The sequence below is a fragment of the Mesoplodon mirus genome (genome assembly GCF_964341445.2).
Source record: "Mesoplodon mirus genome assembly, chromosome: 2".
NCBI classification, from domain to species: Eukaryota; Metazoa; Chordata; class Mammalia; order Artiodactyla; family Ziphiidae; genus Mesoplodon; species Mesoplodon mirus.
In genome coordinates, this window is record NC_138977.1 from 67,202,667 (window position 1) to 67,224,129 (window position 21,463).

The following is a 21,463-nucleotide window of genomic DNA, read 5'->3' on the forward strand; positions in this document are numbered from 1 at the left end:
CCTGAGAAAAGCTAGTGCATATAAGCTTGGCTTTGGGGGGAAAAATCTATTTTTGGACTTCAACATGTATCTAAAACTATTAAGAATACCTTCTGTCTGAACACTGGCTCAGTCAGAACCCATTTCTTTTCCTGAGAAAAGAAAACAGTCTAGAAAACAGTCACACTTGGTCCGTGGTTCATTGTCCTGGCAGCAACCCATTGGCTGTCTGCGACTGGCCCTTAGTTAGGGCTTGGCGGGGACTGCAGCTGCGCAGTGGATGGTGGAGCTGGGGCTCCGGAGTGGATCTCCTGATGGCCTGTCCTGCATTCAGGTGGGGTGTTCACATCACGCCTTTTCTGACAAGCACCATGTAGATGGTGCAGGCTGTGGGGGTCCAGCAGCTGGGGGTGGCTTTCCGTGCAAAGCAGATGTCCTTAGTGGAATGGGCACTGCTTCCTACCTGCCCAGGGCACACGTGGAGGAGAGGAGTGTTGAAGGTCCCAGGGCTGCAGGGTTCTAGGATGGGTCCCTCCCTTCAGGTTCCTTGTCCACCTTGCTCCTGACCACAGCGCATCCGAATGTCTTTGAAGGGGGGAGGGGGGAGAATGTAGAAGTCATAGCAGTCATTTTTAGTGATTATTTGGGGAAATGTTTGTCTTGCAGAAGGGGGGAACAGAGCCACTACTCCCCAATCTCTGAAGTCCTGTCTGAAGAAAGGGAGATTATTAAAGGGGCTTGGGGGCTGGGAGTTCTAAAGAGACACATTTCACTTCAATAGAAGAAAGATGGTTGCAGCTACAATTGGGCAGCAGGACGGCTATTGGACTCAGATGGGTGGCCCGAGGGCCCTTGAGAGCTTTCTCTCCTTAGCATCTGGGATGCAGTGTGATTCTGCTGGCGTTGCCCCAGGACCTCCAAAGTTTTCTCAGGTGGTCAGGAGAATGGGGAAGGCTGGCCAGGGCGTGAGGCCGGCCACAGAGCAGGCGCCCGGGCGGGAGTCTGCGGGCTGTGGAGTGAGGTGTTCTTCTCCCAGTGACTGTTGTGCTTCTTTGCCTTATTTGTGCCCCTATTATGGATGTTGTTTGTGGTCCAGGAACTGAGGCACAGCAGTGGGCACCCCGTCTGGATGACCCTTCCAGGAGTCCTGCAGGGCGGCAGCCCCTAGGAGGTGGGAAGGATTGTGCCTGGGGAGGCCGGGGCTGAGTGGGAATGGGGTCTCGCTCACTGCCCCCCGCCCCCGGTCCCCCACAACTGCATGCACTGGGACAGCACATCCTCTCTGAGCTGCACAGAGCAGGAAAGGCTTGAACTGGCTGATCAGTGTTCATCATCGGATGCTGCCGTGAAGTCTTGTGTGTTTGCCTGGCTGTGTAGACGTGCAGAGTGGTTTGATGTGCACCATCTCACAGGTGCTCTCAAATTCTCCTTGAGCTGGTCATGGTTAGCCCTTTACAGATGAAGACGCTGATGACCAGAAAGCTTGAGAAATCACCCCTATTCACCCAGCAGTAAGCATGGGAGCTGGGACAAGATGCAGGGCTTCTGGACCCCAGTGTTTCTTCCTCCACTCTGGTGGCCCCTTGAATATGCTTCTAGCCACGCAGAGAGCTTGGGGTGAAAAAGTGCCTCCTCTGGATTCACAATCCCTTACTGTATATTCACTTGAACTTCTGTTACGCACGGCCCAAGTTCTTTCTTTTAAATCTCACCCGTCCTCAACCCGTGGGCCTTCCAGAGCAGAGCTGCCACTGGTCTCCTGGCCCAGCTTGAGGGGAAATCTGGGAGTGCCCTGTTTGGTCTTTGGGGTCACTCTCAGGGGCTAGAGTGTCTGGGGCTGAGATGAAGAGAGTGAGCCAGCTGGGCTCTTGTCCTCGGCTTTCAAGATCAGTGGAAGGATAGGAAACTACGTGAGGCTTTGGAACCTGTTGAGATGTGGCAGCCAGAATGGGGGACCCGGGTGGTGCAGACCCAGGCACCAAATCCATGTGAAGCAAGGACTATAGCTGAAGAAACCAGGGGTAGAGAAAATAGTGGTGGTGTTATAAGGATTACATGTATGATATTTATAAAGTGTTCAGAACTTGCACTAAATGCTTCCACTTGTTACATGGAATAAATAAACACGGTAGCCTTTGGAGATGCATATCGGGATTTGAAGCATGTAAATGTGGCTTCACACCCTTAGGGTATGCCACTGCTATCACTTGGAAGTAAAGAGAAAGATGACATCAAACGACTGTTCACAAAAGGAAGATGGTACATATTTAGCCTTCCCCACAAAAAGTAAAAGTCTGAATTTTTTTCATTATAAATATGATACCCATCTTGAAATTGTTTTAAAAGCTGTGAGGGGTAACACATGGGTCATTTGGAAGGATGATTAGCATGTCATGATCCATCTCGTCAAGTCAGATTGCTAATTTTCCTTTCCTGAGCAGAATTTGGAATGGAAAATTTCTACCAACTCTGATCCCAAATGCAAACATTTCTAAAGAAGAAAAAAAGTAGGTCAGTTGACCTACTTTTCTCTTAAGTTCTTGCTTAAGCTGTTCCAACTAAGAAATAAAGGAATCTTTTTCCTTCTTTTTAAAAGAATTGTGCACTGGCTGTAGGGTATCGAAAAAAGATTACAAAGAAGAGCGAAATTATTTTTTGCTTTAGGAAAGCATCGACTGTAATGGTGTTCCCAAGATTGTAGCTCTTTCCTTTCTGCTCTCTATGATTCCGTGTTTCTGATTTCAGACCCTTGGTATCTTGTCTACCTAACACTTTTAGTTTGGAGGTTTTGCTGAGATTGTTTTCTGATGCGCAGGTGTGGGTAACTAAAATGTGTGGGAAGGGACAGGGGTTGGGGGACCTAGATGGCTTGGATTTGATAGAACTGATTTTTTATTTTCTATCAGGATTAAATAGAAGCACAGAGTGACAATAAACTTGATTTCTGTTGATGTAATTGATCTAATATACTTCTGACAGTGTCATCATATTTCTGGTGGTTATAAGAGATTCCTCCTACCTTGCTAACTCCAGGAAGTTTCTATCATAGGTTAGACCCAGGAAACTGCTGTTAGGTTTTTTCTGCTCTGGGGCCTGTAGTCTAGTTTCCCACCAATCCCCAGCCCCAAGCTTATCCCAGCCCTGGCACCCGGGCCTCCAGTTCATGCCAGAGCCCTTGGCCTCACATTTTTGTGACAACAGGCATGGGGTTGAGGTGGAAGACTTGGGGTGGGTGGCACAGCTGCTGTCTTCAAATCACTAATGTCCTCAAGGTCAGCGGCCTCAAGAAATGGAGCACTGGGTGAAAATCACAAGGTGCTGACTTTGGTTCAGTCTGATCATCTTTTTTAGCAGTTAGCTGTCCTGAGATGGAATAAACTACCTCCAGGAGCTGGGAGCACCCGCTGCTGGGATGTGTAAACAGAGGCCAGATGGCTCTTCGGTCAAGACAGTGAAAGCGTGGGTTGTCCAGTATGATGGGGATTAGATCAGATTACACGACTTTTCTCCCCCCACCTTCCCACTGTGAGCTCTTCTTTCTCTGTTTATCTGAGAAACAAATATGGCGGCTTTGACATTTGCTAGAGAATAAAGTACAGTCACTACAGTAGTCGAGACGCTTTCTGGAAATGACTTATGTAACACTTATGCTTAATTATTAAAAGTTTATTAGACCCAAATTACCTTCTGTTTAGTAATTAAGTTCTTTATACATTCACGTGTCAGCGTCATTTGCTTACAGCTTTCGTTTAAAATAGTGATGCTGCTTTTGGGTGTTGTGATTCACACTCCCCTTCATCAGCCTCCGGGAGTGCACGGGGCAGGAGGGTGTCCCCTGCTTTAGGATTCAACCTCCTGGAAACACTTCCTGCAGGGGATCAACATGGCTTGCAATTAACGTGTGTCTTCTCCTGTAATCATCACAAATATACTGTCAGCCTCCTGCAGACAGTAAGGCATTACCAACATTTGTGTAGCCACATTTCAAGTTTATTTAAGTGTACAAAGAAAATGCACTTTTATTTTTCTATAATTTCTCTGATCTCATGAAGTTATCACCAACCCCTTCTTCCCTGCTTCCAGGCCCTGTCCCCTGCGTGGGGCTGTGTCTATCTGGAGGTGCCCAGAGGCACCACTTGGACTGGTGGCATCCCTGGGCAGGGGGTACCTGACCTGGTACCACTCCTCCGTCAGATGTGCACTGGTCTATATCCAGGAAATGTGGTTGGTTGGCCTCATGTGTGGGCTCACACTGGCTTTTATGTTTTACCTGGTAATTTTTTTTTTTTTTTTTTTGCGGTACACGGGCCTCTCCCTGCCATGGCCTCTCCCATCGCGGAGCACAGGCTCCGGACGCGCAGGCCCAGCGGCCATGGCTCACGGGCCCAGCCGCTCCGCGGCACGTGGGATCCTCCCGGACTGGGGCACGAACCCGCGTCCCCCACATCGGCAGGCGGACTCTCAGCCACTGCACCACCAGGGAAGCCCTTACCTGGTAATTTAGTGACCATTTCCTTTGTGCTAGCTTTGTGTCCAGTAAATATCGAACATCCAGTACCTCATTTACCCTTTGTACAACTTTCTGGAAGAGGTAATAATACTAGTAGTTAGGTCCACGGTGCTTACAATATGTGGGGCCCGCTTCTAAGCACATCACATACTTTAACTTCTTTGATGCTCATAATAACACTGTGTGCTTGCTACTAGCATTAGCCCCATTTCACAAATGAGGAAACTGAGGCATAGAGAAGTGAGGCCACTTGCCTGCGGTTCACTGTTAGTAAGTGGGGGTGGTGGGATTCAAACCCTGATGGTCTGGCTCCACAGTCCACGCTCCTATCTGTGACGCACTGTGGCCTTGCTGCCATCTCAAGGTAAGGAACTAGAGGCTCCAAAGGTTAAGAAACTGCCCTGGGGCACGCAGTGCCCAGGAGAGTCAGTTCCTTTCCAGTCCAGGATGTCTCCTTGAGGATGAAGAGATGGCTGTTCCTTTAGGAGACATCCAGCCATCTCTGGGCCGTGGGGCCAGCTGTTTCAGCTGCCATGCCTTATTCTTGGCTGGGGCAAGTGTCTGCTCCTCCTGCAGCTGGGGCTGCCTCCCATAGACTTCCTGAAGGATGCTATCCCAGTCTCCACAATAAATGCAATAAATGGAGTCCTCATGGAGTAAATGCAGTAAATGGAGTAAAACAGGGAGTTGTCAGAGTTTGGGGTTGTTGAATTCCCTGGGCAGGGGCACCAGGGAGCAGGCTCCCTGTGTAAGGCAGTTAAATCATTTGTTGATTATTAATATTAAGCTTCTGCTGTCCATGAGACACTGTACTAAGTACAGGGCATGTGGTGGTGAACAAAACTGACAACTTCCCTCCTCTCATGGCACTTACATTCACTTGCAATTAACAGAAAAAAAATCGTACTGGTATACTCAAAAGAGAGTTTATTGGCTTATGTGACTGGAAAAACCCAAACATCATGCCATCTTCAGGCTTTGCTTGATCCAGGGAGCTTAAGTTTTTAGCAACTGGCCTCTCTCCATCGCTCAGCTCTGTTGCTCTCCATGTGTTTTTATTCTCAAGCAATGCATCAGCCTGTGGTTACATGCGTGTGTTCATTCTCCTAGGTTCAAATCCAGCAGAAGATAGGGCATACTTTTCCCTCAAATAATTTCTGGTATTAGTCCCATTATTCTGCCTTGTTGGCTCTGGTTTGGTCACGTGCCCACTCCTGAACCAATCACCATGGCCAGAGGGATGAGCTCTCTGATTGGCTAGGCTTGAGTCACATGACTATCCTCAGAGCAGGGAAGACTCCATCCCATTGCAACTGTATAGACCGAGTGGGATGGTGTGTCCTCCCAAAGGAAGCTCACCATTCCCTTGCCAGAAGAAGGGCAAATGGTCCTGAGTGGGCAAGACCAATTGATGTCCACCATATTGAGGAAAATAACTGGCCTAGTGGAACTCACAGGAAGTGAGACTGGCATGAATCAAATAATGAATTTATGCTTCCAGTTGAGGTTAGTGCTACACAGGATCCTTGTGTAGCCAGTTTCAGAAGTCGTTTGGCTGGGTGGTTGCAGCCATGTCATGAACAGAGGCATCAGTGATTTGAACCTGGCATGTCAGCTTGGAGCATGCGGTCATGGGCGTGGAATGGTGCCTTTTGTGCATAATATATCTGGAACCAAGATGCTTGTCCAGAGAAACACTCGTCTCAGCAGATAACTGTGGCTAAATTTCATTTGGAGTTACAAAAAATGAAGGCATTTGAACTCATTCATCACAATCTCTGTGGCTTTAGGATGCTCTGAGAAACTGTTGAGAATGAAGCGATTTATAATTCCAGCCCCCTTAATGATACCATCTGGAAAGTACAGCAATAAGAAAGGGGAAGGAAATTCACAAAAATGAATGAGAAAGGTAATGGAGGAGTTGTTGGCCGGTGAGGTGTAGCTTTGGTGAAAGCTTTAAGAAATACGCATGTCAGATAAATTGAGACCCATAAAAAGTAAAACGTCCTATCTGGCCTGCCTGCCTTTCTTTTCAGGGAGAAGCTCTAACAGAAATAAAAGGAGCTCATTTGGTCACTGAGGTTCAATTCCAAGCTAACGATTTCAGGGACGGAGGTACGGAGGTGGCGGAGGGGTTGGGAACTGAATCCCGGGTCTACTTTAGGATTTGCTAACATGTGGATTTATGGGTCCATTAGAGCAGAGTGTCTTTTGCAAGTAAGTGCCTTTCCTTTCCTGGGGCTGCCACTGGTTAGCACCGATGGAGCAAATATTGAATATTTTGATAGCGAACGTGGAGTAGTTGGTGTTTGAGAACATCTGCGTGGAATCCAGGGAGATGATTAGGCGAGGTGGCAGGAAGAATGCTCGGGAATTGTGCTCGAGGTGCAGTAACAGACAGGAGTCAGGAGCAGCTGGCTCCACTTCACAGGTGTGCTGGCTGCAAACTCCTGCCTGTGATGTTAATGTGGGGGTGATGGGAGCCTGGGCTTCTCTGCTGTGCCAGCGTACACGTTCCCTTCTGCCTGCCCCACCTTTTCACCCTCGCCTGATGCAACCGTGGGGAAGGGGGCTGCTGCCCTGTCCCCTGACCTTGGCCCTGTCTTTTTGGGCAGTGTCCCCACAGAGGGCGCTGCAGTTAGTCGGATTGCCTCTGACATCCCGAGAAGCCTTGGACACATCAGGGACCTGTGGGCCCACTCAGGTCCAGTGCCCTGTTCCCCTTAGTCCCCATCAAGGGCCTCCATCTGTATGCTGGGATTCTGCCTCAGTTTCCAGGTTACACCTCTGTTTGCTTCTGCCGCTGACCCTGGTGAAAAGCAGGGCAGAATGAAAACTTAAGGAGCGGAAACATCACCAATCCTTGGAAGCCCCTGTGTGCTTCTCACCAGGGCAGCCCTCTTCCTTCCACCAGATACGATCCCTATCCTCAGTATTTTGTCCATCATTTCTTTGCTTCATGTATTGTTTATATATTGATCTCCAAACACTAGAGTGTTTAGCTTTGTGAGTTTTTCAATTTAATATAAATGGAACTATAGTGTATTTACTTTTCAGTGATTAGCTTGTTTCACACTTCATTGAAAAAAAATTTTTTTTTCTCATAGCATTTTCCCACTTCTGTTGTTTGGAGAACAACAGAACAACAATGCCTATCTTTTAGTGGTTAATTCAGATGATTTAACATGCATACTTAATATATTATAAAGTTAATATATATCTTTACCCTCTTCCTAAACAAACAGATTTTTTAAACTCCAAGCACCCTTCTCTCAACTGATAAGATGTTGTCCAGTATTATAGTTCTATCTTATTCAAACCCTCAAATTACCCATTATTATTATTGTTTTGTAAGTCAATATATATTTTTATTTTTATTTTTTTCACAAGGACATGATTTTAATAGTTACTTATATTAAGATGCAATGTCTGCTAAATTACAAAAATTGCTTTAAAATATATTGACTTAATTGTGCTCATTTCCTTTTCTTTATGTATTGACATTTTTCAAATACTGCATATTAAAATAAATTCAAAACATGATCATTACAACATGTGGTAAATAACTTCATATCTACCTAACATTGTTCTCATTCAAATTGTAAACTAATGCTTAGCGTATTAAACTTTATTGATGAAAATACTACATTCACATATTTCATAAAACCAGAGCTAGAAGGGCCTTAGAAAATAATCACACTTGCATGAAATGCTGACAAATAATTTACATATAGTTTCTATACAGCATTCTGTTCACACCATGTATAATCTTGACTTTACCAATTATAATTATAGATACACTAATGTTGAACTTACAATTTTAATGTAAGTCAACATATATTTTTAAATTGACCTACAGTAGCCATGCTCATCATTCCTTCTAGCATCTCAGATTCTCTGTCTAGGATTATATTTCTTCTAATTGAAGTATATCCTCTAGAATTTTCTTAGTAGTCAAATCTCAAATTTTTTTTTCTGAAGGCATCTTTACTTTTCCCTTCACCTTGAAAGAGTTTCATTAAACACCATTATTTTTTTCTCTGCACTCTGAAAATATTATCTCATTGTCCTCTGGCTTCTATTGTTGCAACGGAGAAGTCAACCATCAGTTTAATTTTTTATTCTTTGCAGGTAATCTGCCTTTTCTCTCTGGTTGACAAAATGAGACACTGAGTAACTTTGTGCCATTTCACTGTTATGTGTCTTTGACTAATTCTCAGCATTCGCTCTTGAAATATTCCCTCCTCTTCATTCTCCTCTCTCTTTTTTGGGATTCAGCTTATACATGTGTTAGACCTTTCATTTCATTCTCCATGTCTCTTAACCTGAGTTAGTCGGATTGCCTCTGAGACGTAGATTAAACTTATGTCACATTTATATAAATGTCCCATGGTTGTGTCATTCTTGGTCTTCACTGTGACGCTTCACTCACTTACCCCTTCTTCTCTCCTTTCACCTCATCGTCACTCCTTTCTGCTCACCTAGCATCTACCCAGCCTTCAAGGTGCACTTCCCATCCCCCTTCATTGCCTCTATAAATCCTGCCCTGACTTCTACAGGCCTCATTAATTTCCTCCTTCTTGTGTCTTTCACAGCACTTGCTGTCCTCTGCATGAGATAACTTGGTGTAGAGCAAAGAGCACTGGACTTGGAGTCCGAGGACTTGAGTTCAAATTCTGGCTCCACCACTTAATAGCTCTGTGACCTTGGGTAAGTCACTTCTCTTGCTGACCTTCAGTGTCCTCAGCTATGAACTGACGATGGTAGGGTTGTTAGGAAGGCTAAATGAGATGAGGGCCACTGAGTCCCCAGATACTGCCCAGAGCTGGCTTTGATAGAAGGCTTCTCATGTGACCCTTGGTGTATCCTTTTGCCTTTCTGCTTCAAAACAGAAAATGCTTCTGGTAGACTAGTGGCTTGGGAGCTGGATACCAATGTCACAACTGTGGAAATGGAGCTGTGAAGCAACACTTAGGTGAAAAAGCCCTCAGTGAGTTGAAGTCCCTGGCTTGTATGACTCCAATCCATACCTTTCAATCCATTTTCCACCCTTGAACATTCTCACATTCTTCTGTTTAGGAAAGATCAGTAACTCCCCATTGCCCTCAGAATTAAGTCCATAATCCTTTTTAATGGTATGGAGAGCACCTTGGGGCCTGACCCTTGCCAGCCTCTACACATCATGCCACTGCCCAGGTCCTACTTTTTTAAAAAAATAATTAATTAATCAATTTTTGGCTGTGCTGCACAGCTTGCGGGATCTTAGTTCCCCAACCAGGGATTGAACCGGTGCCCTCAGCAGTGAAAGTGCAGAGACCTAACCACTGGACTGCCAGGGAACTCCCCCCAGCTCCTACTTTAGCCCTCCCTCCAGCCACAAAGAATCGTGTGCTCATTCCTTTTGCAAACTGCCCTCCTTTCCTTGCCTCTGTGTTTTAACCTTCCTGTTTTCAGTGTAACTGGCGCTTCCACCCCTGGGCTCCAGGGCTGGGTGGGTCACCTCCCTGAGCCCACGCCCTATAGCCTTTATCGCCACTGGCTACAGCGAGCACCACCCCTCCCCCGCCTGCCCTTAAAAAAATTCTGCTAATCTTGATTTCAGTCCAGAATCAGAGATTCTGGAAGGCAGGAATTGTTTCTCATTTAATACTGACTCCCAGGTGCCCAGCATGGAACCTGGTTCCTAGAGAGTTCTTGATGAATATTTATTGAAGGGAGGAAGGAAAAAGGAAGAAAGGAAGGAAGGAAGGAGAGAAAGTGTTTCTGGAAAAACTACATTTCCTATTGTCTGGGGGTGAGAATTGGCTCAGAAAGAACGTGTAGCTGCATACTCCAATAATCATTCCAGAGCAACTTACCCTGGAACATCGACTGGTAAGGCCATCTTCCTCAGCAGAAGATCCTAGTCATTAGCAGAGTTAGAAAGTTTCCATGATCCCAATGGTGAGCTCACTCCCCAGCCAGAAGTGGTGAGGTGAGGCCCTCCCCTCTTTCCTTGGCCAGGAGGTTGTAGAGTATTTCAGAGGGGAGGTGGGATGGGATGGGATATGATTAATGCTAATTCCTAGCACACTTGACTTCGAGGTGATCCAGAAGAGAGAGAGCGATGGAGAGCAGAGTGAACGGGGCAGGAAAACGTAACGGCCTCGCTCACCATCACCCTACACGGCCCTCAGCCACCAATTAATTCTCTTAGGAGTCAGGTTTTCTGTGAAATTCTTGGCCATCCTGAACTATGAGGCTGTATCACCTTTGGTCTTGGGCCAAATTACAATTTTGATTCCCAGGTAGGTATCAAAGACGAGGCAGGGTTCACAGATGCTTACTATTTGAGATACCTAGAGAGTCTCCCAGGAATATCCCAGGCTGGGGCCCAGGGACCCAAGTGGTCCCCTTCAGAGGAAGTCAACTTCAGCAGCCTCTGTTTGAGAGGGCTGTGTGTGCGGGGTGTGGGCAGCACAGCTTGGCAGCACTGTGACCATTGCTGCTACCAGCTCAGGGTAACATCCAACACTAGCATGTGTGTAGTGTATTCAGTGTATCCAGTGCAAATGAGTTACATTGTATCGGGTAGTCATTATGTTCTCAGGCACGTTCACATGTGTGATAAGCACATTCATGCCTTTACGTAATGAACTCTCAAACAACCGTATGATGTAGGTGTTATAATCAGCACCACTTAATAGATGAGGTCACTGAACTGGGTTTCAGAGGGACTTAAGTGACCTGCCCAAGGCCACCTATTGATCAAGTCCTTGAGCTGTGATTTTAGTCCATGTGCATGATCGCTGCTCCAAACAAGCCCCCAACATTCCAGGCACTTGGAATACAAAGATAAGATTTCTGTGTCTGTTCAGGTCTTCCAGAAGCAGAAGTCCAAGAGCTTTACTGGAGGAAATGTCTGTGAAGGGTAAAGGGGAGACAGAGCAGGACAGATGGGGAGAGTCTTCTGAACATGGTACAGGTCTGACACCTGTGAAGGAGCAGAGGGAAGGAAGGACAGCTTATTGGGAGGAAGAGCCTGATACGGGAGTGCAGCTCAGAGAACATCTTGGTCAGGCTGACGGGAAGCTCTGGAGGAAAGACTGCTTGCTAGAGGAGTCCCACGTTGGGTAGGCATGGCAGCTCTGGTACCCCCTGGGCTCCGTCATAGTACCCCTTGTCCGAGTCAGGCACACAGTACCCCCTGTGCACAGTGGATCCTGAAGGACCAGCAGCTGGAGGCTGTCAGCTCACCAGCACTGCTGCTCCTTGAAGCAGGGTCTCTCTGTAAGGGAGGCTGAGCAGAACACTCCCACGGCCATCACAGGCTCTGTCCTTGAGCTATTCCCAGCCACTTACTAATATACCATAGAGTTTGGACAGAAGATTATAAAAGTCCAAAGGTGGGACGTTCTAGCGGCCTCCTGGGATAAAAATGATTTCCTGACGAGGTTAAGCAACTTGGACACTGAATAAAGGGAAGCCAAGGGGGCTAGTTTGGGGGAGAATGGATTGAAATACAGAAAAGTGAGCTTAGCCATTTTGGCCCAGAGAGGCAACTTTTTCTAGTTCAACCACCCAGAGGGACATCTTTTTCTAACCCACACAAAGGCGGAGTGTAGGTGACCAGCAGCCTGTGATTCCTGGGAGAAAAGAGGAATCCTTCAATGAGGATTCAGGGTCAGCTGGGACAAATCGGGCATTCAGAGCCTGGTGTCCGTTGTTCCTGAGCCAGACTCTGCCAGACGGAGGTCAGTGGGAAGCCCTTCAAGGGTTTTAGATGGCAGAGATGCATGGCATTGTCATTTTGGGGTTACTGGTCACTTTTGCATATTAAAAAGTCAAGTCATATTTAAGTTTGTTCAGTCTCCTGCCCATTGTAACACTCCCCTCCTCTCCAACTCCCAAGTCTAGGCTGGGCTTCAGCTTGAGGTACTTGGAGTTGGGACAGGTGACATCTTCTGGTCCTCCTTCCTCGCAGCCCTTGGCTCAGTCCCTGTTTCCCCTTACTTACCTCCTTGCCCTAGACACCTTTAGGGTCTAGGTCCTCTGGTATTGGGCCAGGGAGGTGAGTGAGGGACAGTGCTGAGTCTTCTGACAAATCCTGGGCATGCCCTTTCGGTTGGTCCTCTTTTGGCTGTCCCTGCTTCTCTGGCTGAACCCACCAAGGCCATCCAAGGAGCATCCTCCCTCCTGCATGGTATGTATGTGTGATTCTTCGGGCACCCTGTGGTGGGAGTGCTTCCCACCCTCTTCTCTCCTTCTCTCTCCCTGGTTTTCTGCTTATACAGCCTGGTTGGGGAGCGGGTGGCTGGCTTGATTGCCTCTTGATAAGTCCTGGGCAAGGAGGAAAGAGGTGGCCCCCATTTGTGTTGGCTGTCTTAAAAGGGGGACATGTGACAGTGTGGTTGCTTCTGTGTCCTCTGCTTTGGGCACAAGGAAGTCCTGCCACACCTCCTGTTAAGTAGGAAAGATATGGGAAGGGAGTGTCCCTACAGTGAAGCATGGCAATGGCACCAGGGGTGCAGTGGGGGGAAGTCATAGCGTGCAGTGCCTTCAGGGTCATGGTGATGAGCAGCCCATCTACTTTCTACCCTCTGCTATGTGACTGGCAATAAATAATCCCCTGAATGAATGTAGATGGTAAACAAGTGGGTGTGTAAGAGGACATTGTGTTGCAATTTACCTTTCCCCCAAGTAACAGATGAGAACTGGAGCCCACATTTCTATAGCTCTTCTGTTTATGAGATTATTTTCAATTCTTGGTCTCACTTGACAGTCGTAATGCGCCCTTAAAGTAGGTAGGTTAAGACTGTCACTTAAACGTCAAAGGACACTGGGGAAGTTGAGGGCTTGGCTGAAGGCCCCATGCACAGGTGAGGGCAGAGGTGGGCAGGTCATCTAGGTCTCCTGACTCCCCCTCCTTTTCCCACCGCTGCCCCCTCTAGAGCCTGACCTACCAGACCCATGGCCTCTCGTTCACTCCCTAGAGGAGAATGGCTCCTGAAGAGCCTTTTGGGGGATTGACCCTGATGTACAAACACCTCCAAGGCCAGACCTGACTCTCCTACTGTGGTGAAACCGCATTGTGTAGGACAGCAGAACCTGGGAATGTTTCGTTCTTTGAGCTGAAGTGGAGCTTAATTATGTGCCCCTATTAAGAAACTGTTTGCCTGGTGTCCACAGGTAGACAGAGGAAGTCTTTTTACTTCTTAAGAGGAAATACTGTTTTCAGGTGCTCACCCATGGGTACCAAAGAGATAACCGAGGCAGTAATCATAAGTCATTCTGGTCTGGTCATTAAAGCAGTCCTCTTAAGGCTCTCCACAGGGCAATTCTTTTTTTTTTTTTTTTTGTGGTATGTGGGCCTCTCACTGTTGTGGCCTCTCCCGTTGCGGAGCACAGGCTCCGGACGTGCAGGCTCAGCAGCCATGGATCATGGGCCAAGCTGCTCCACGGCATGTGGGATCCTCCCAGACCGGGGCACGAACCCGTGTCCCCTGCATCAGCAGGCAAACTCTCAACCACTGCACCACCAGGGAAGCCCACAGGGCAATTCTTGTTGACTTGTATTTGTAATCGATAGATGCTATAATTCCAGCTCATTACTAATTCTTTGCTTACCCAATTTTACCCAATTAATCCAAATTAGTGTGGCTTAATTTGGGGGAAAGCGTGCTAAATTGGGGTCCAAGTAGCAACTCTGCCCCCAGGCTCACTGCTAGTTGCTCTGGGCCAAGGTGTCTCCTCAGTAGAATAAGTCAAGTGCTGGACAGCTCCTGAGGCCCCTCTCTTCTCTAGACCTTTGACCAAGGCTGAGGGGCAGGAATGATCTGGGGAGGGTAGCTGGCTGGGGAAGGGGTTGCAGAATCTGCTGATTTTTTTTTTCTTTTTCTTTTTAAAAAAAAAAAAACAGGAATTATCAGCCGAGAAGATGCCGAAGATCTCCTTGAGAATATGACTGAGGGTGCATTTCTGGTCCGGGTCAGTGAGAAAATCTGGGGTTACACCCTCTCCTACCGCCTGCAGAAAGGGTTCAAGCATTTTCTTGTGGATGCCTCTGGGGATTTTTACAGCTTCTTGGGCGTGGACCCCAATCGCCATGCAACACTCACGGATCTCATTGATTTCCACAAGGTATCCCTCTTAGGGGTGCTGATGGGGGTGGGCAGGGAGAGGCAGGCTGTGGACATTCTAAGAGGTGGGGATGGAGAGTGAGCAAGCAGCCCCAGAAGGTCCTTAGGGTCACAGGGATCTAGATCATGCTGGTAGAAGAGACAAGAGGTTGTCTAGACCAGGCTCTGGGGCCACTGCTCTTCTCTGGCTGACCCTCTACTCATGTGGGCACCTCCAACCCCCGTCTCCAAGACGCTTCTCACCTTGAGTACCTGAGCGCTGCCTACTGTCCACACTTAGGGGCTGGTTGACCTGCCTTCTGTCCCAGCCCATGTCTCACCCCCAGCTTTTTCCAGGGTGTCCCTCTTGAGGACATTCTAGGCAGGCCTTCAACAGCTTCGTCAAGTTAGCTGAAGCTGGGCAGGCAACGCTGTGGTTAGAGAAGCTTTTCAGTTACAATGCCTCTTGTTCCAACTATAGCTTTGCCACTTAGTGTGTGTGTGACCTCAGGTAGCTTCCTTAGTCTCACTGAGCTTTAGTTTGCTAACCGGGCAAATGGATGTAAATAATACTTAACTCAGATCCTGTGAGTGTTAAATGGGGGGGTGTACATACAGCACCCTGTTTAACTGTGAAGTGGTAGGCATGTTCTTGTTTCCCACAACTCTTTTTGTTATTTGTTCCCCTGTCATGGACCTCACATTGTGAAAGATGTTTTCTTCCCAACGATGTGTATAAAAAGAAACAACTTTTGTGTTAACCTGGCTGTTGGCATTAGTAGTAACTGGGAGAAAGCCAGAGGTGGAGCTCAGTGACCCGGAAAGGGGGGCGCTCAGGATTCCGGGAGACAGAGCTGTGGCAGCTCAGGGGTCCCCCATCTCCCCGAGCTTTGCAGGCATAGAAATGTTCACAGAATTACTTGACCACCTCACTGGGCTTTTGCTATAATAGAAACTCTTGGATTTGTATTACTTTTTCTTCATGGATGTCCCCAGGGCTCTAGGGCAGCTCTTAACTTGAACTTATAAGTAAAGCACATAGAAAACCACCCAATTACAAATACCTAGATGCTACGAGGAGAGGACTGCTCAGAAAACTAGGCTACCCAGGATCAAGGCAGATTTCTACTTGCATCAGGAAGAGCCTTCTAACAACTACAGGAAAGAGGAAGGAGGGGTGTGTGGATATTGGTACCTTCTCTGTGTCGATCGCTGTGCCTGTTACTCTCATCCATGTTCTCATTTAATCTTCACTATGGCTCTGGGAGGGAGGCATGTTAGTCCCATTTCATAGATCAGGAAACCAAGGTCAGGGAGTTTGAGTAACTTGTCTAAGTTTTCATGGCTGGTACCAGCTAGATCCACGAGATAAGCCCCAGGCTGTCTGCGTCTAAAGCTTATGCTTGTTCCTCTAAGCCACGTTGTGTGCTCTCTCTCTGTCCAATACAAGCGGCTTTGAGCAGTGATGATCTCCTTGTCCCTGGAAGGGTGAATGTCCGTCTCTCAGAGATGCTATGGACAGGTTCCTGCATAGGAAGGCTAGACCAGATGTCTTTGGAGGTCTTTACCCTCTCCCAGATGTAGGGTCTGAGGCTGGCAACTGAGTTTCTAACACTAAAGAGAGATCTTGTCTATGCCCCTGTGTAGATCTGGTGGTCAGCTTTTATAAATTAACATTTTAATTACACAATTAATTTATGATTACATTCTAAGAAAAATCAAATACAGCACAAAGCAAAAGTCTTGTTCATTTCAAACCCCCATTTTTATCCTCCATCTTGAATTACCAGTCTGCTGTATCCCTATCCAGGTATTTCCTGGACATTAATGTAGAAATTTATGTACATGAATTTTTTTGTTATGTATATAACAAAATGTATGTCCATAGTTTTATTATTTTTCACACAAATTGGATAATCCTTTACCAAGAGCTTAGCAATTGGATTTTTAAAAATTTGCTTAATATATCATAGAATGTATTTTTTGAAAGCATGGTCCTTGAAATCGGGCTGCCAAGTTTTAAATCCCAACTTCATTACTGTGTGTGACTTTGGGCAACTATTCAAATTTGGGACCTTAGTTTCCTCCTCAGTAAGGTAGGTTTAAGAATAGTACTCACCTCTCAGGGTCACTGGGAGGTTTCAATAAGATATCACTATGTAAAGCACTAAAACAATATACCTGACATTTGTAAGCTATCAGGACATGCTGGCTGTTATTGAAATACGTCTATGGGATCTTTTCATGTCCATGCATGCACCGCATCCTTGGTATGGATGTATCTTACAGTTTCGTTCTCCATCCTCCTCTTGCTTGTCACTTATGTAGCTTCCAGGTTTTCGTGATCACAAACAGTGCTGCAGAGACTTGCCTGCATGTGTCACTTTGGGCACATGTGCAAGTCTTTCTCTAGGATGGATCCCTCAAACTGGAATTGCTGGATAGAAGACTAAGCACATTTTATCTTGAAAAGATCTGCCAGATTGCCCTCCAGAAATGTAGCGCCAATTCATGCTTCTTCCAAAACTATATGAGGCTGTTTCCCCACACTGCTGCCAATACTGGGGATTATCAGTCATTTTAATTTTTTCCCATAAGATGGGCAGTGTATCTCACTGTTGTTTAGCTTATATTCCTCTGATTACCACTGATGCTGAGGATTTTTTCATATGTTTAATGGCCACTTGGATTTCTTCTGCGAATTGTCTGTTAATGTCTTTCATCCATTTTTCTACTTAGATGTCTCTTTCTTATTGATGTGTCAATTCTTCTGGCGACTAAATTGCTTTTTAGTTACATCCATTCTGCTCTCCAGGTCTCCTACTGAAAAAATTTTTTTAACTTAAATGGGCATCCCTTTCATTTCCAGGTTTTTTAACTGGTTCTTTTATTTTATAATAGTCCATTCTTGTTTCATGGATGATTTATCTTCTTATTCCAGTGAGGAGATTAATACGCATCTCTTAAAGACTCTGTTTGTTTTATAAACCTGATATTTTCTTGGGAGTCATTTCGATTGTTGAGTTTGGCATCTTTCTTTTATGGTTATGATCTTCCTTAAATGTTTATAAATTTGGGGCTTTGAGGGGATCTTTGAACTTTGAAATTCCTGTTTATTCATCCATGGATATAGTCCCTGTTTCCCAAATCCAGTCTGTTCATGAAATGAGGGACGGAATTGACAGTGAGTAGTTCATCTTTGGGCGTGGAGATGTCTGAACTAGTTGGATCTCTTTGGTTTCCCAAGGAACTGCGTGCCTCTCCTCACTTCCTGACCTGCCTGAGGCAAAGACCTCTGCCACCTGGAGTTCCCCAGCGTGTCCCACTGACACTTGTTCTTGCCCCTGCCCCACATTCACTCCTCTGACAATCTCATCCTGTATTGCCTTTGGTTTTCAAGTATTCTGCAACATTTTTGCTCTGTTGGTGGTCCTCCTTCTTATTTTCCCATGCTTTTATGGATTTATTTCTTTTTAAAAGCAAATTTTTCCCTGCCATTTCTATAAATTTGAATGCAGAGGAGGCAGATACATATTCTTAGTCTTTCTATCTTGAACTGATCTCTCTCTGGTGGACCTTTATTTCCTTTCTTTGATTATAAGTGAATTTTCCTTTTTTTTTCCTTTTAGGAGGAGATTATCACTGTTTCAGGGGGAGAGTTACTGCAGGAGCCCTGTGGACAGAGGGACAGCCCACCAGACTACCATCTGTTGTTTGAATGATATTTTTCCCCCTTCTCAATTGGACTCCATGGGGCATCCTATTTTTGAACTCAAGAACTTCCCAGCTCAAATTCTTATGGCCTTCTGGAAGATCCACCACCATCCAGAGGGACAAGTAGATTAGTATATTTCAAGGAATATGAAAATATATGGTGTATGTGCTGCTGGTTCCTGACCCAGTGCCCAGGACAGAAATTGCTAATAGCTGGTGCAACTCTTTCCTGAAAAATTTAGATACAACCTCAGAAGATGAAGCCTTTTTGTCATGGCTGCCCTAAACTGAATTCCTAGAATACAAGGATCATGTTTTAATTATACAAATAATTCCAGTGCCGAACTCTGAATTTAACATATGGTAGACATTCAATAAATGTTTGTTGAATGACTGCACTTCTTCTGAAAGTTTTCCAACACTCATCAGCAACGATTTCTAGTAAGTTATTTTCTATTCGTCACTGTTTATAAAGTCATGGAGATTAGAGAAGAAATATTGTAAAGGATTTATATGGAAGGCATATATACTGTGTTTTAAATGATATTCATTGTCACTCTCATTGATATTATCATTGGAATTACCTAAGGCTTCTGAGCCCCAGCTTCAGAAGAGATGACTGATACTGCCCTGCCTTCGTATTTCCCTCTTCTTCTGCCATCCCACCTCTGTCTTGGAATCATATCTTGGCCCTGGTTTTGCAATATTGAGGCAGTAGTTTCATGTATTCCTACAGATATGCTTAAGCCCCAGGGGGAATTATAAATTCAAGAATGGCTTGTAGACATCTGATAAGGCCTTTGCTTTCTAGGATGTGGTCCTGTTTATGCAGGTTACTCAAATGATTACCTCTGCCTTCCTACTTCTTTTGATTTTGATTCTACTGTCCATTTATACTGAGTGTGTTCTTCATATTAACAAGAAGACTCTCCCAGTAACTCAATAACTTTCAGCGATGGTGTCTATTTGTGCATACTCATATTTTACATTTACAGATTATATATATATATAAAATATATATTTGTATATGGCATGTTATCATGGGATTATTTTAGGCTCTAGAATCAAGAAGACTTGGGTTCAAATCTCACCCTGAAACTGACTAGCATAATAATGCTGGCAGCATTGTATGTGGTGGGAGTAAAAGGATGAATGTACTCTGTGGCCATCAATGAACTGGTTACCTTACTTGATAGTTGTATCAAGCATCTCATGTTCTACTCCACCCCTTCCTGTTCCTCAGATCACCTTGGCCACTTGTTTCACTCCGGTTGCCACCGCTGAAACCAGATCTGCACGGCTCTCCCACCGTGTTGATCGGCCAATGGTGCCTTGCCTCGTGTGGTGCTATGGGCCTCTCTTCTGTTACTGCAGAGGCATTAAGACACCATGAAGCCAAGGAGAACCTGGAGGTTAACTCCCCATGAAGGGAACCTTTGATCAATGGGAGACGGAGAATGGTGATCAATTCTTCTCCCTTCCTCTTCCCTTTTGGAGGGACTGTTCTGAGAGGCAGTTCTTCACATGCAAGACGTATCAAGACAGTCCTGCAAGACTGAGCAACTAGTCACGGTGAAACCAAGCAGTGGCCAGATCAGTACCACCCCCTCCTGTGTGTTCTTCCTCCTTCTCTGCTTCACTCCCCTTTCTCTCTCTCCTGCTCCCGTGGGACTATGCTCCTGAGTGACGCAGCAGCACATAAGCATCTGCTGCAGGCTCAGCCTTTTGGGGAAGCCAGGGTAAGGACCCATCATACACACATGTTCAATACTATCAAATTTGCATGCTGACTCCATGTCCTCTCGCCTATCTACCTGCCTCACAGGGCCCCTGGATGAATGCAATAAAGTGATGGAGGGAACCTGCTTTCTGAACTGTAAAGTGCTTTAAAACCTGATTATTATTATTATTATTAAAATTACCTTCTTTCCATTAGACTCAGAGGAATCAAATTAGAGTTTGGCTGCTAGTTACCAACGGTGTGACTTTGTTCATGTTATTTAACCTCACTAAAGTTCAGTATAACTGAGAAGAGAATTTTCTATATGGCCATCGCTAGGCCTTTTGGCAGGTCAGTTAAATGATAAATACGAAAGCTCTGTCAAATGGAGGGCATCGCTGATGACAACCGCTTTAACAATAGCAACAGTTTCATGCTTAGCAGGGACGTGTCAGGGGTATGTGATGTGATGATTTTCAAGGTGTTAGAAGAAACTAACAAGAAGAAAGTTCTCACTCCAAAGCAGCTTTGAAAGTAGACCAAGATGGGTTGAGAACCTGATTCCCCAAGCTGTTGTTCCTGTCACCCCTAATTAACATGTGAGAGACAACAGCTGAGTTTTCCATGCCTAATACATTTATTTCCTTTTATTTGGGGCCTGCACTTTCTGCATGTCTCATAGATCTTAGGTTTTACCTGGCTTTAAAATAAATTCCTTGTAAGTTGTCCTGCAAATGAAATTACTGTCTGGAAAACTGCAATCTCATCTTGAGAGTTTTATTATGCTAATAAATGTCAGGATTCTCAAATAAAGGAATTGTCTTTTTTTTTTTTTTTTCCCTGAGCCCTACAAATATAATGAAAAACAGTCAGCCAGCTACAAGACTCAGCAGAGGGAAAATTTACAATCTATAACTAGAAAGAGAAGGTGTAAAAAACACTGTGCAACTTAATGGAAGATAAATTTCAAGGGATGGAAGGGTAACTTGGGGTATAGATTCAGGGAGGTCCCTGTGTAGTAGAGTTGGACCTGCACACTTGGGGAGTGGGGGCAATATCTAGGAAGCAGGGGCTGAAAAGGGCTACTGAGAGGGGATCCTTAGAAGGGACACAAGGGCAGGAAGACCTGAGTGCCTGGGGAGTATGCCCCCTCCTGTACCCTTAAATCCTTCATTATCCTCAGCATAAATTTGGAGGCAGAAAGACTCTTGTTTTGTGACGCTAAGCAAGTGTCTCCAATTCTCTGGGCCACAGTTTCTCCACAATGCCTGTCTCAGAGTGTGGCTGGGAAAATAACATAACATGAGATTGAGATTAAACTACAAATATTGTTTCAAACAAACAAACGAGACTGATAAAGTCAAAAAACCTCTGCTAACAGCTAGTCTGAAGTGGGGGTACTGAGAATTTAAACAAAAATCCCATCTAGGCAAAACTGCTCTG

The 21,463-nt window shown here is 45.6% G+C and overlaps 1 protein-coding gene across 1 annotated transcript in view; it reads left to right on the plus strand.

Moving 5' to 3' along the window:
• Positions 1 to 20,758, plus strand: part of SH2D4B (SH2 domain containing 4B) — a 78,961-nt gene extending 58,203 nt beyond the window's left edge. Inside the window, exons 7-9 of the mRNA XM_082611213.1 lie at positions 14,388 to 14,608; positions 18,216 to 18,741; positions 19,544 to 20,758. Of these exons, the coding sequence (XP_082467339.1) occupies positions 14,388 to 14,608; positions 18,216 to 18,308 (314 nt within the window). The 3' untranslated portion in view covers positions 18,309 to 18,741; positions 19,544 to 20,758. The remainder of the gene's footprint in view (positions 1 to 14,387; positions 14,609 to 18,215; positions 18,742 to 19,543) is intronic.
• The last annotated feature ends 705 nt before the right edge of the window (positions 20,759 to 21,463 follow it).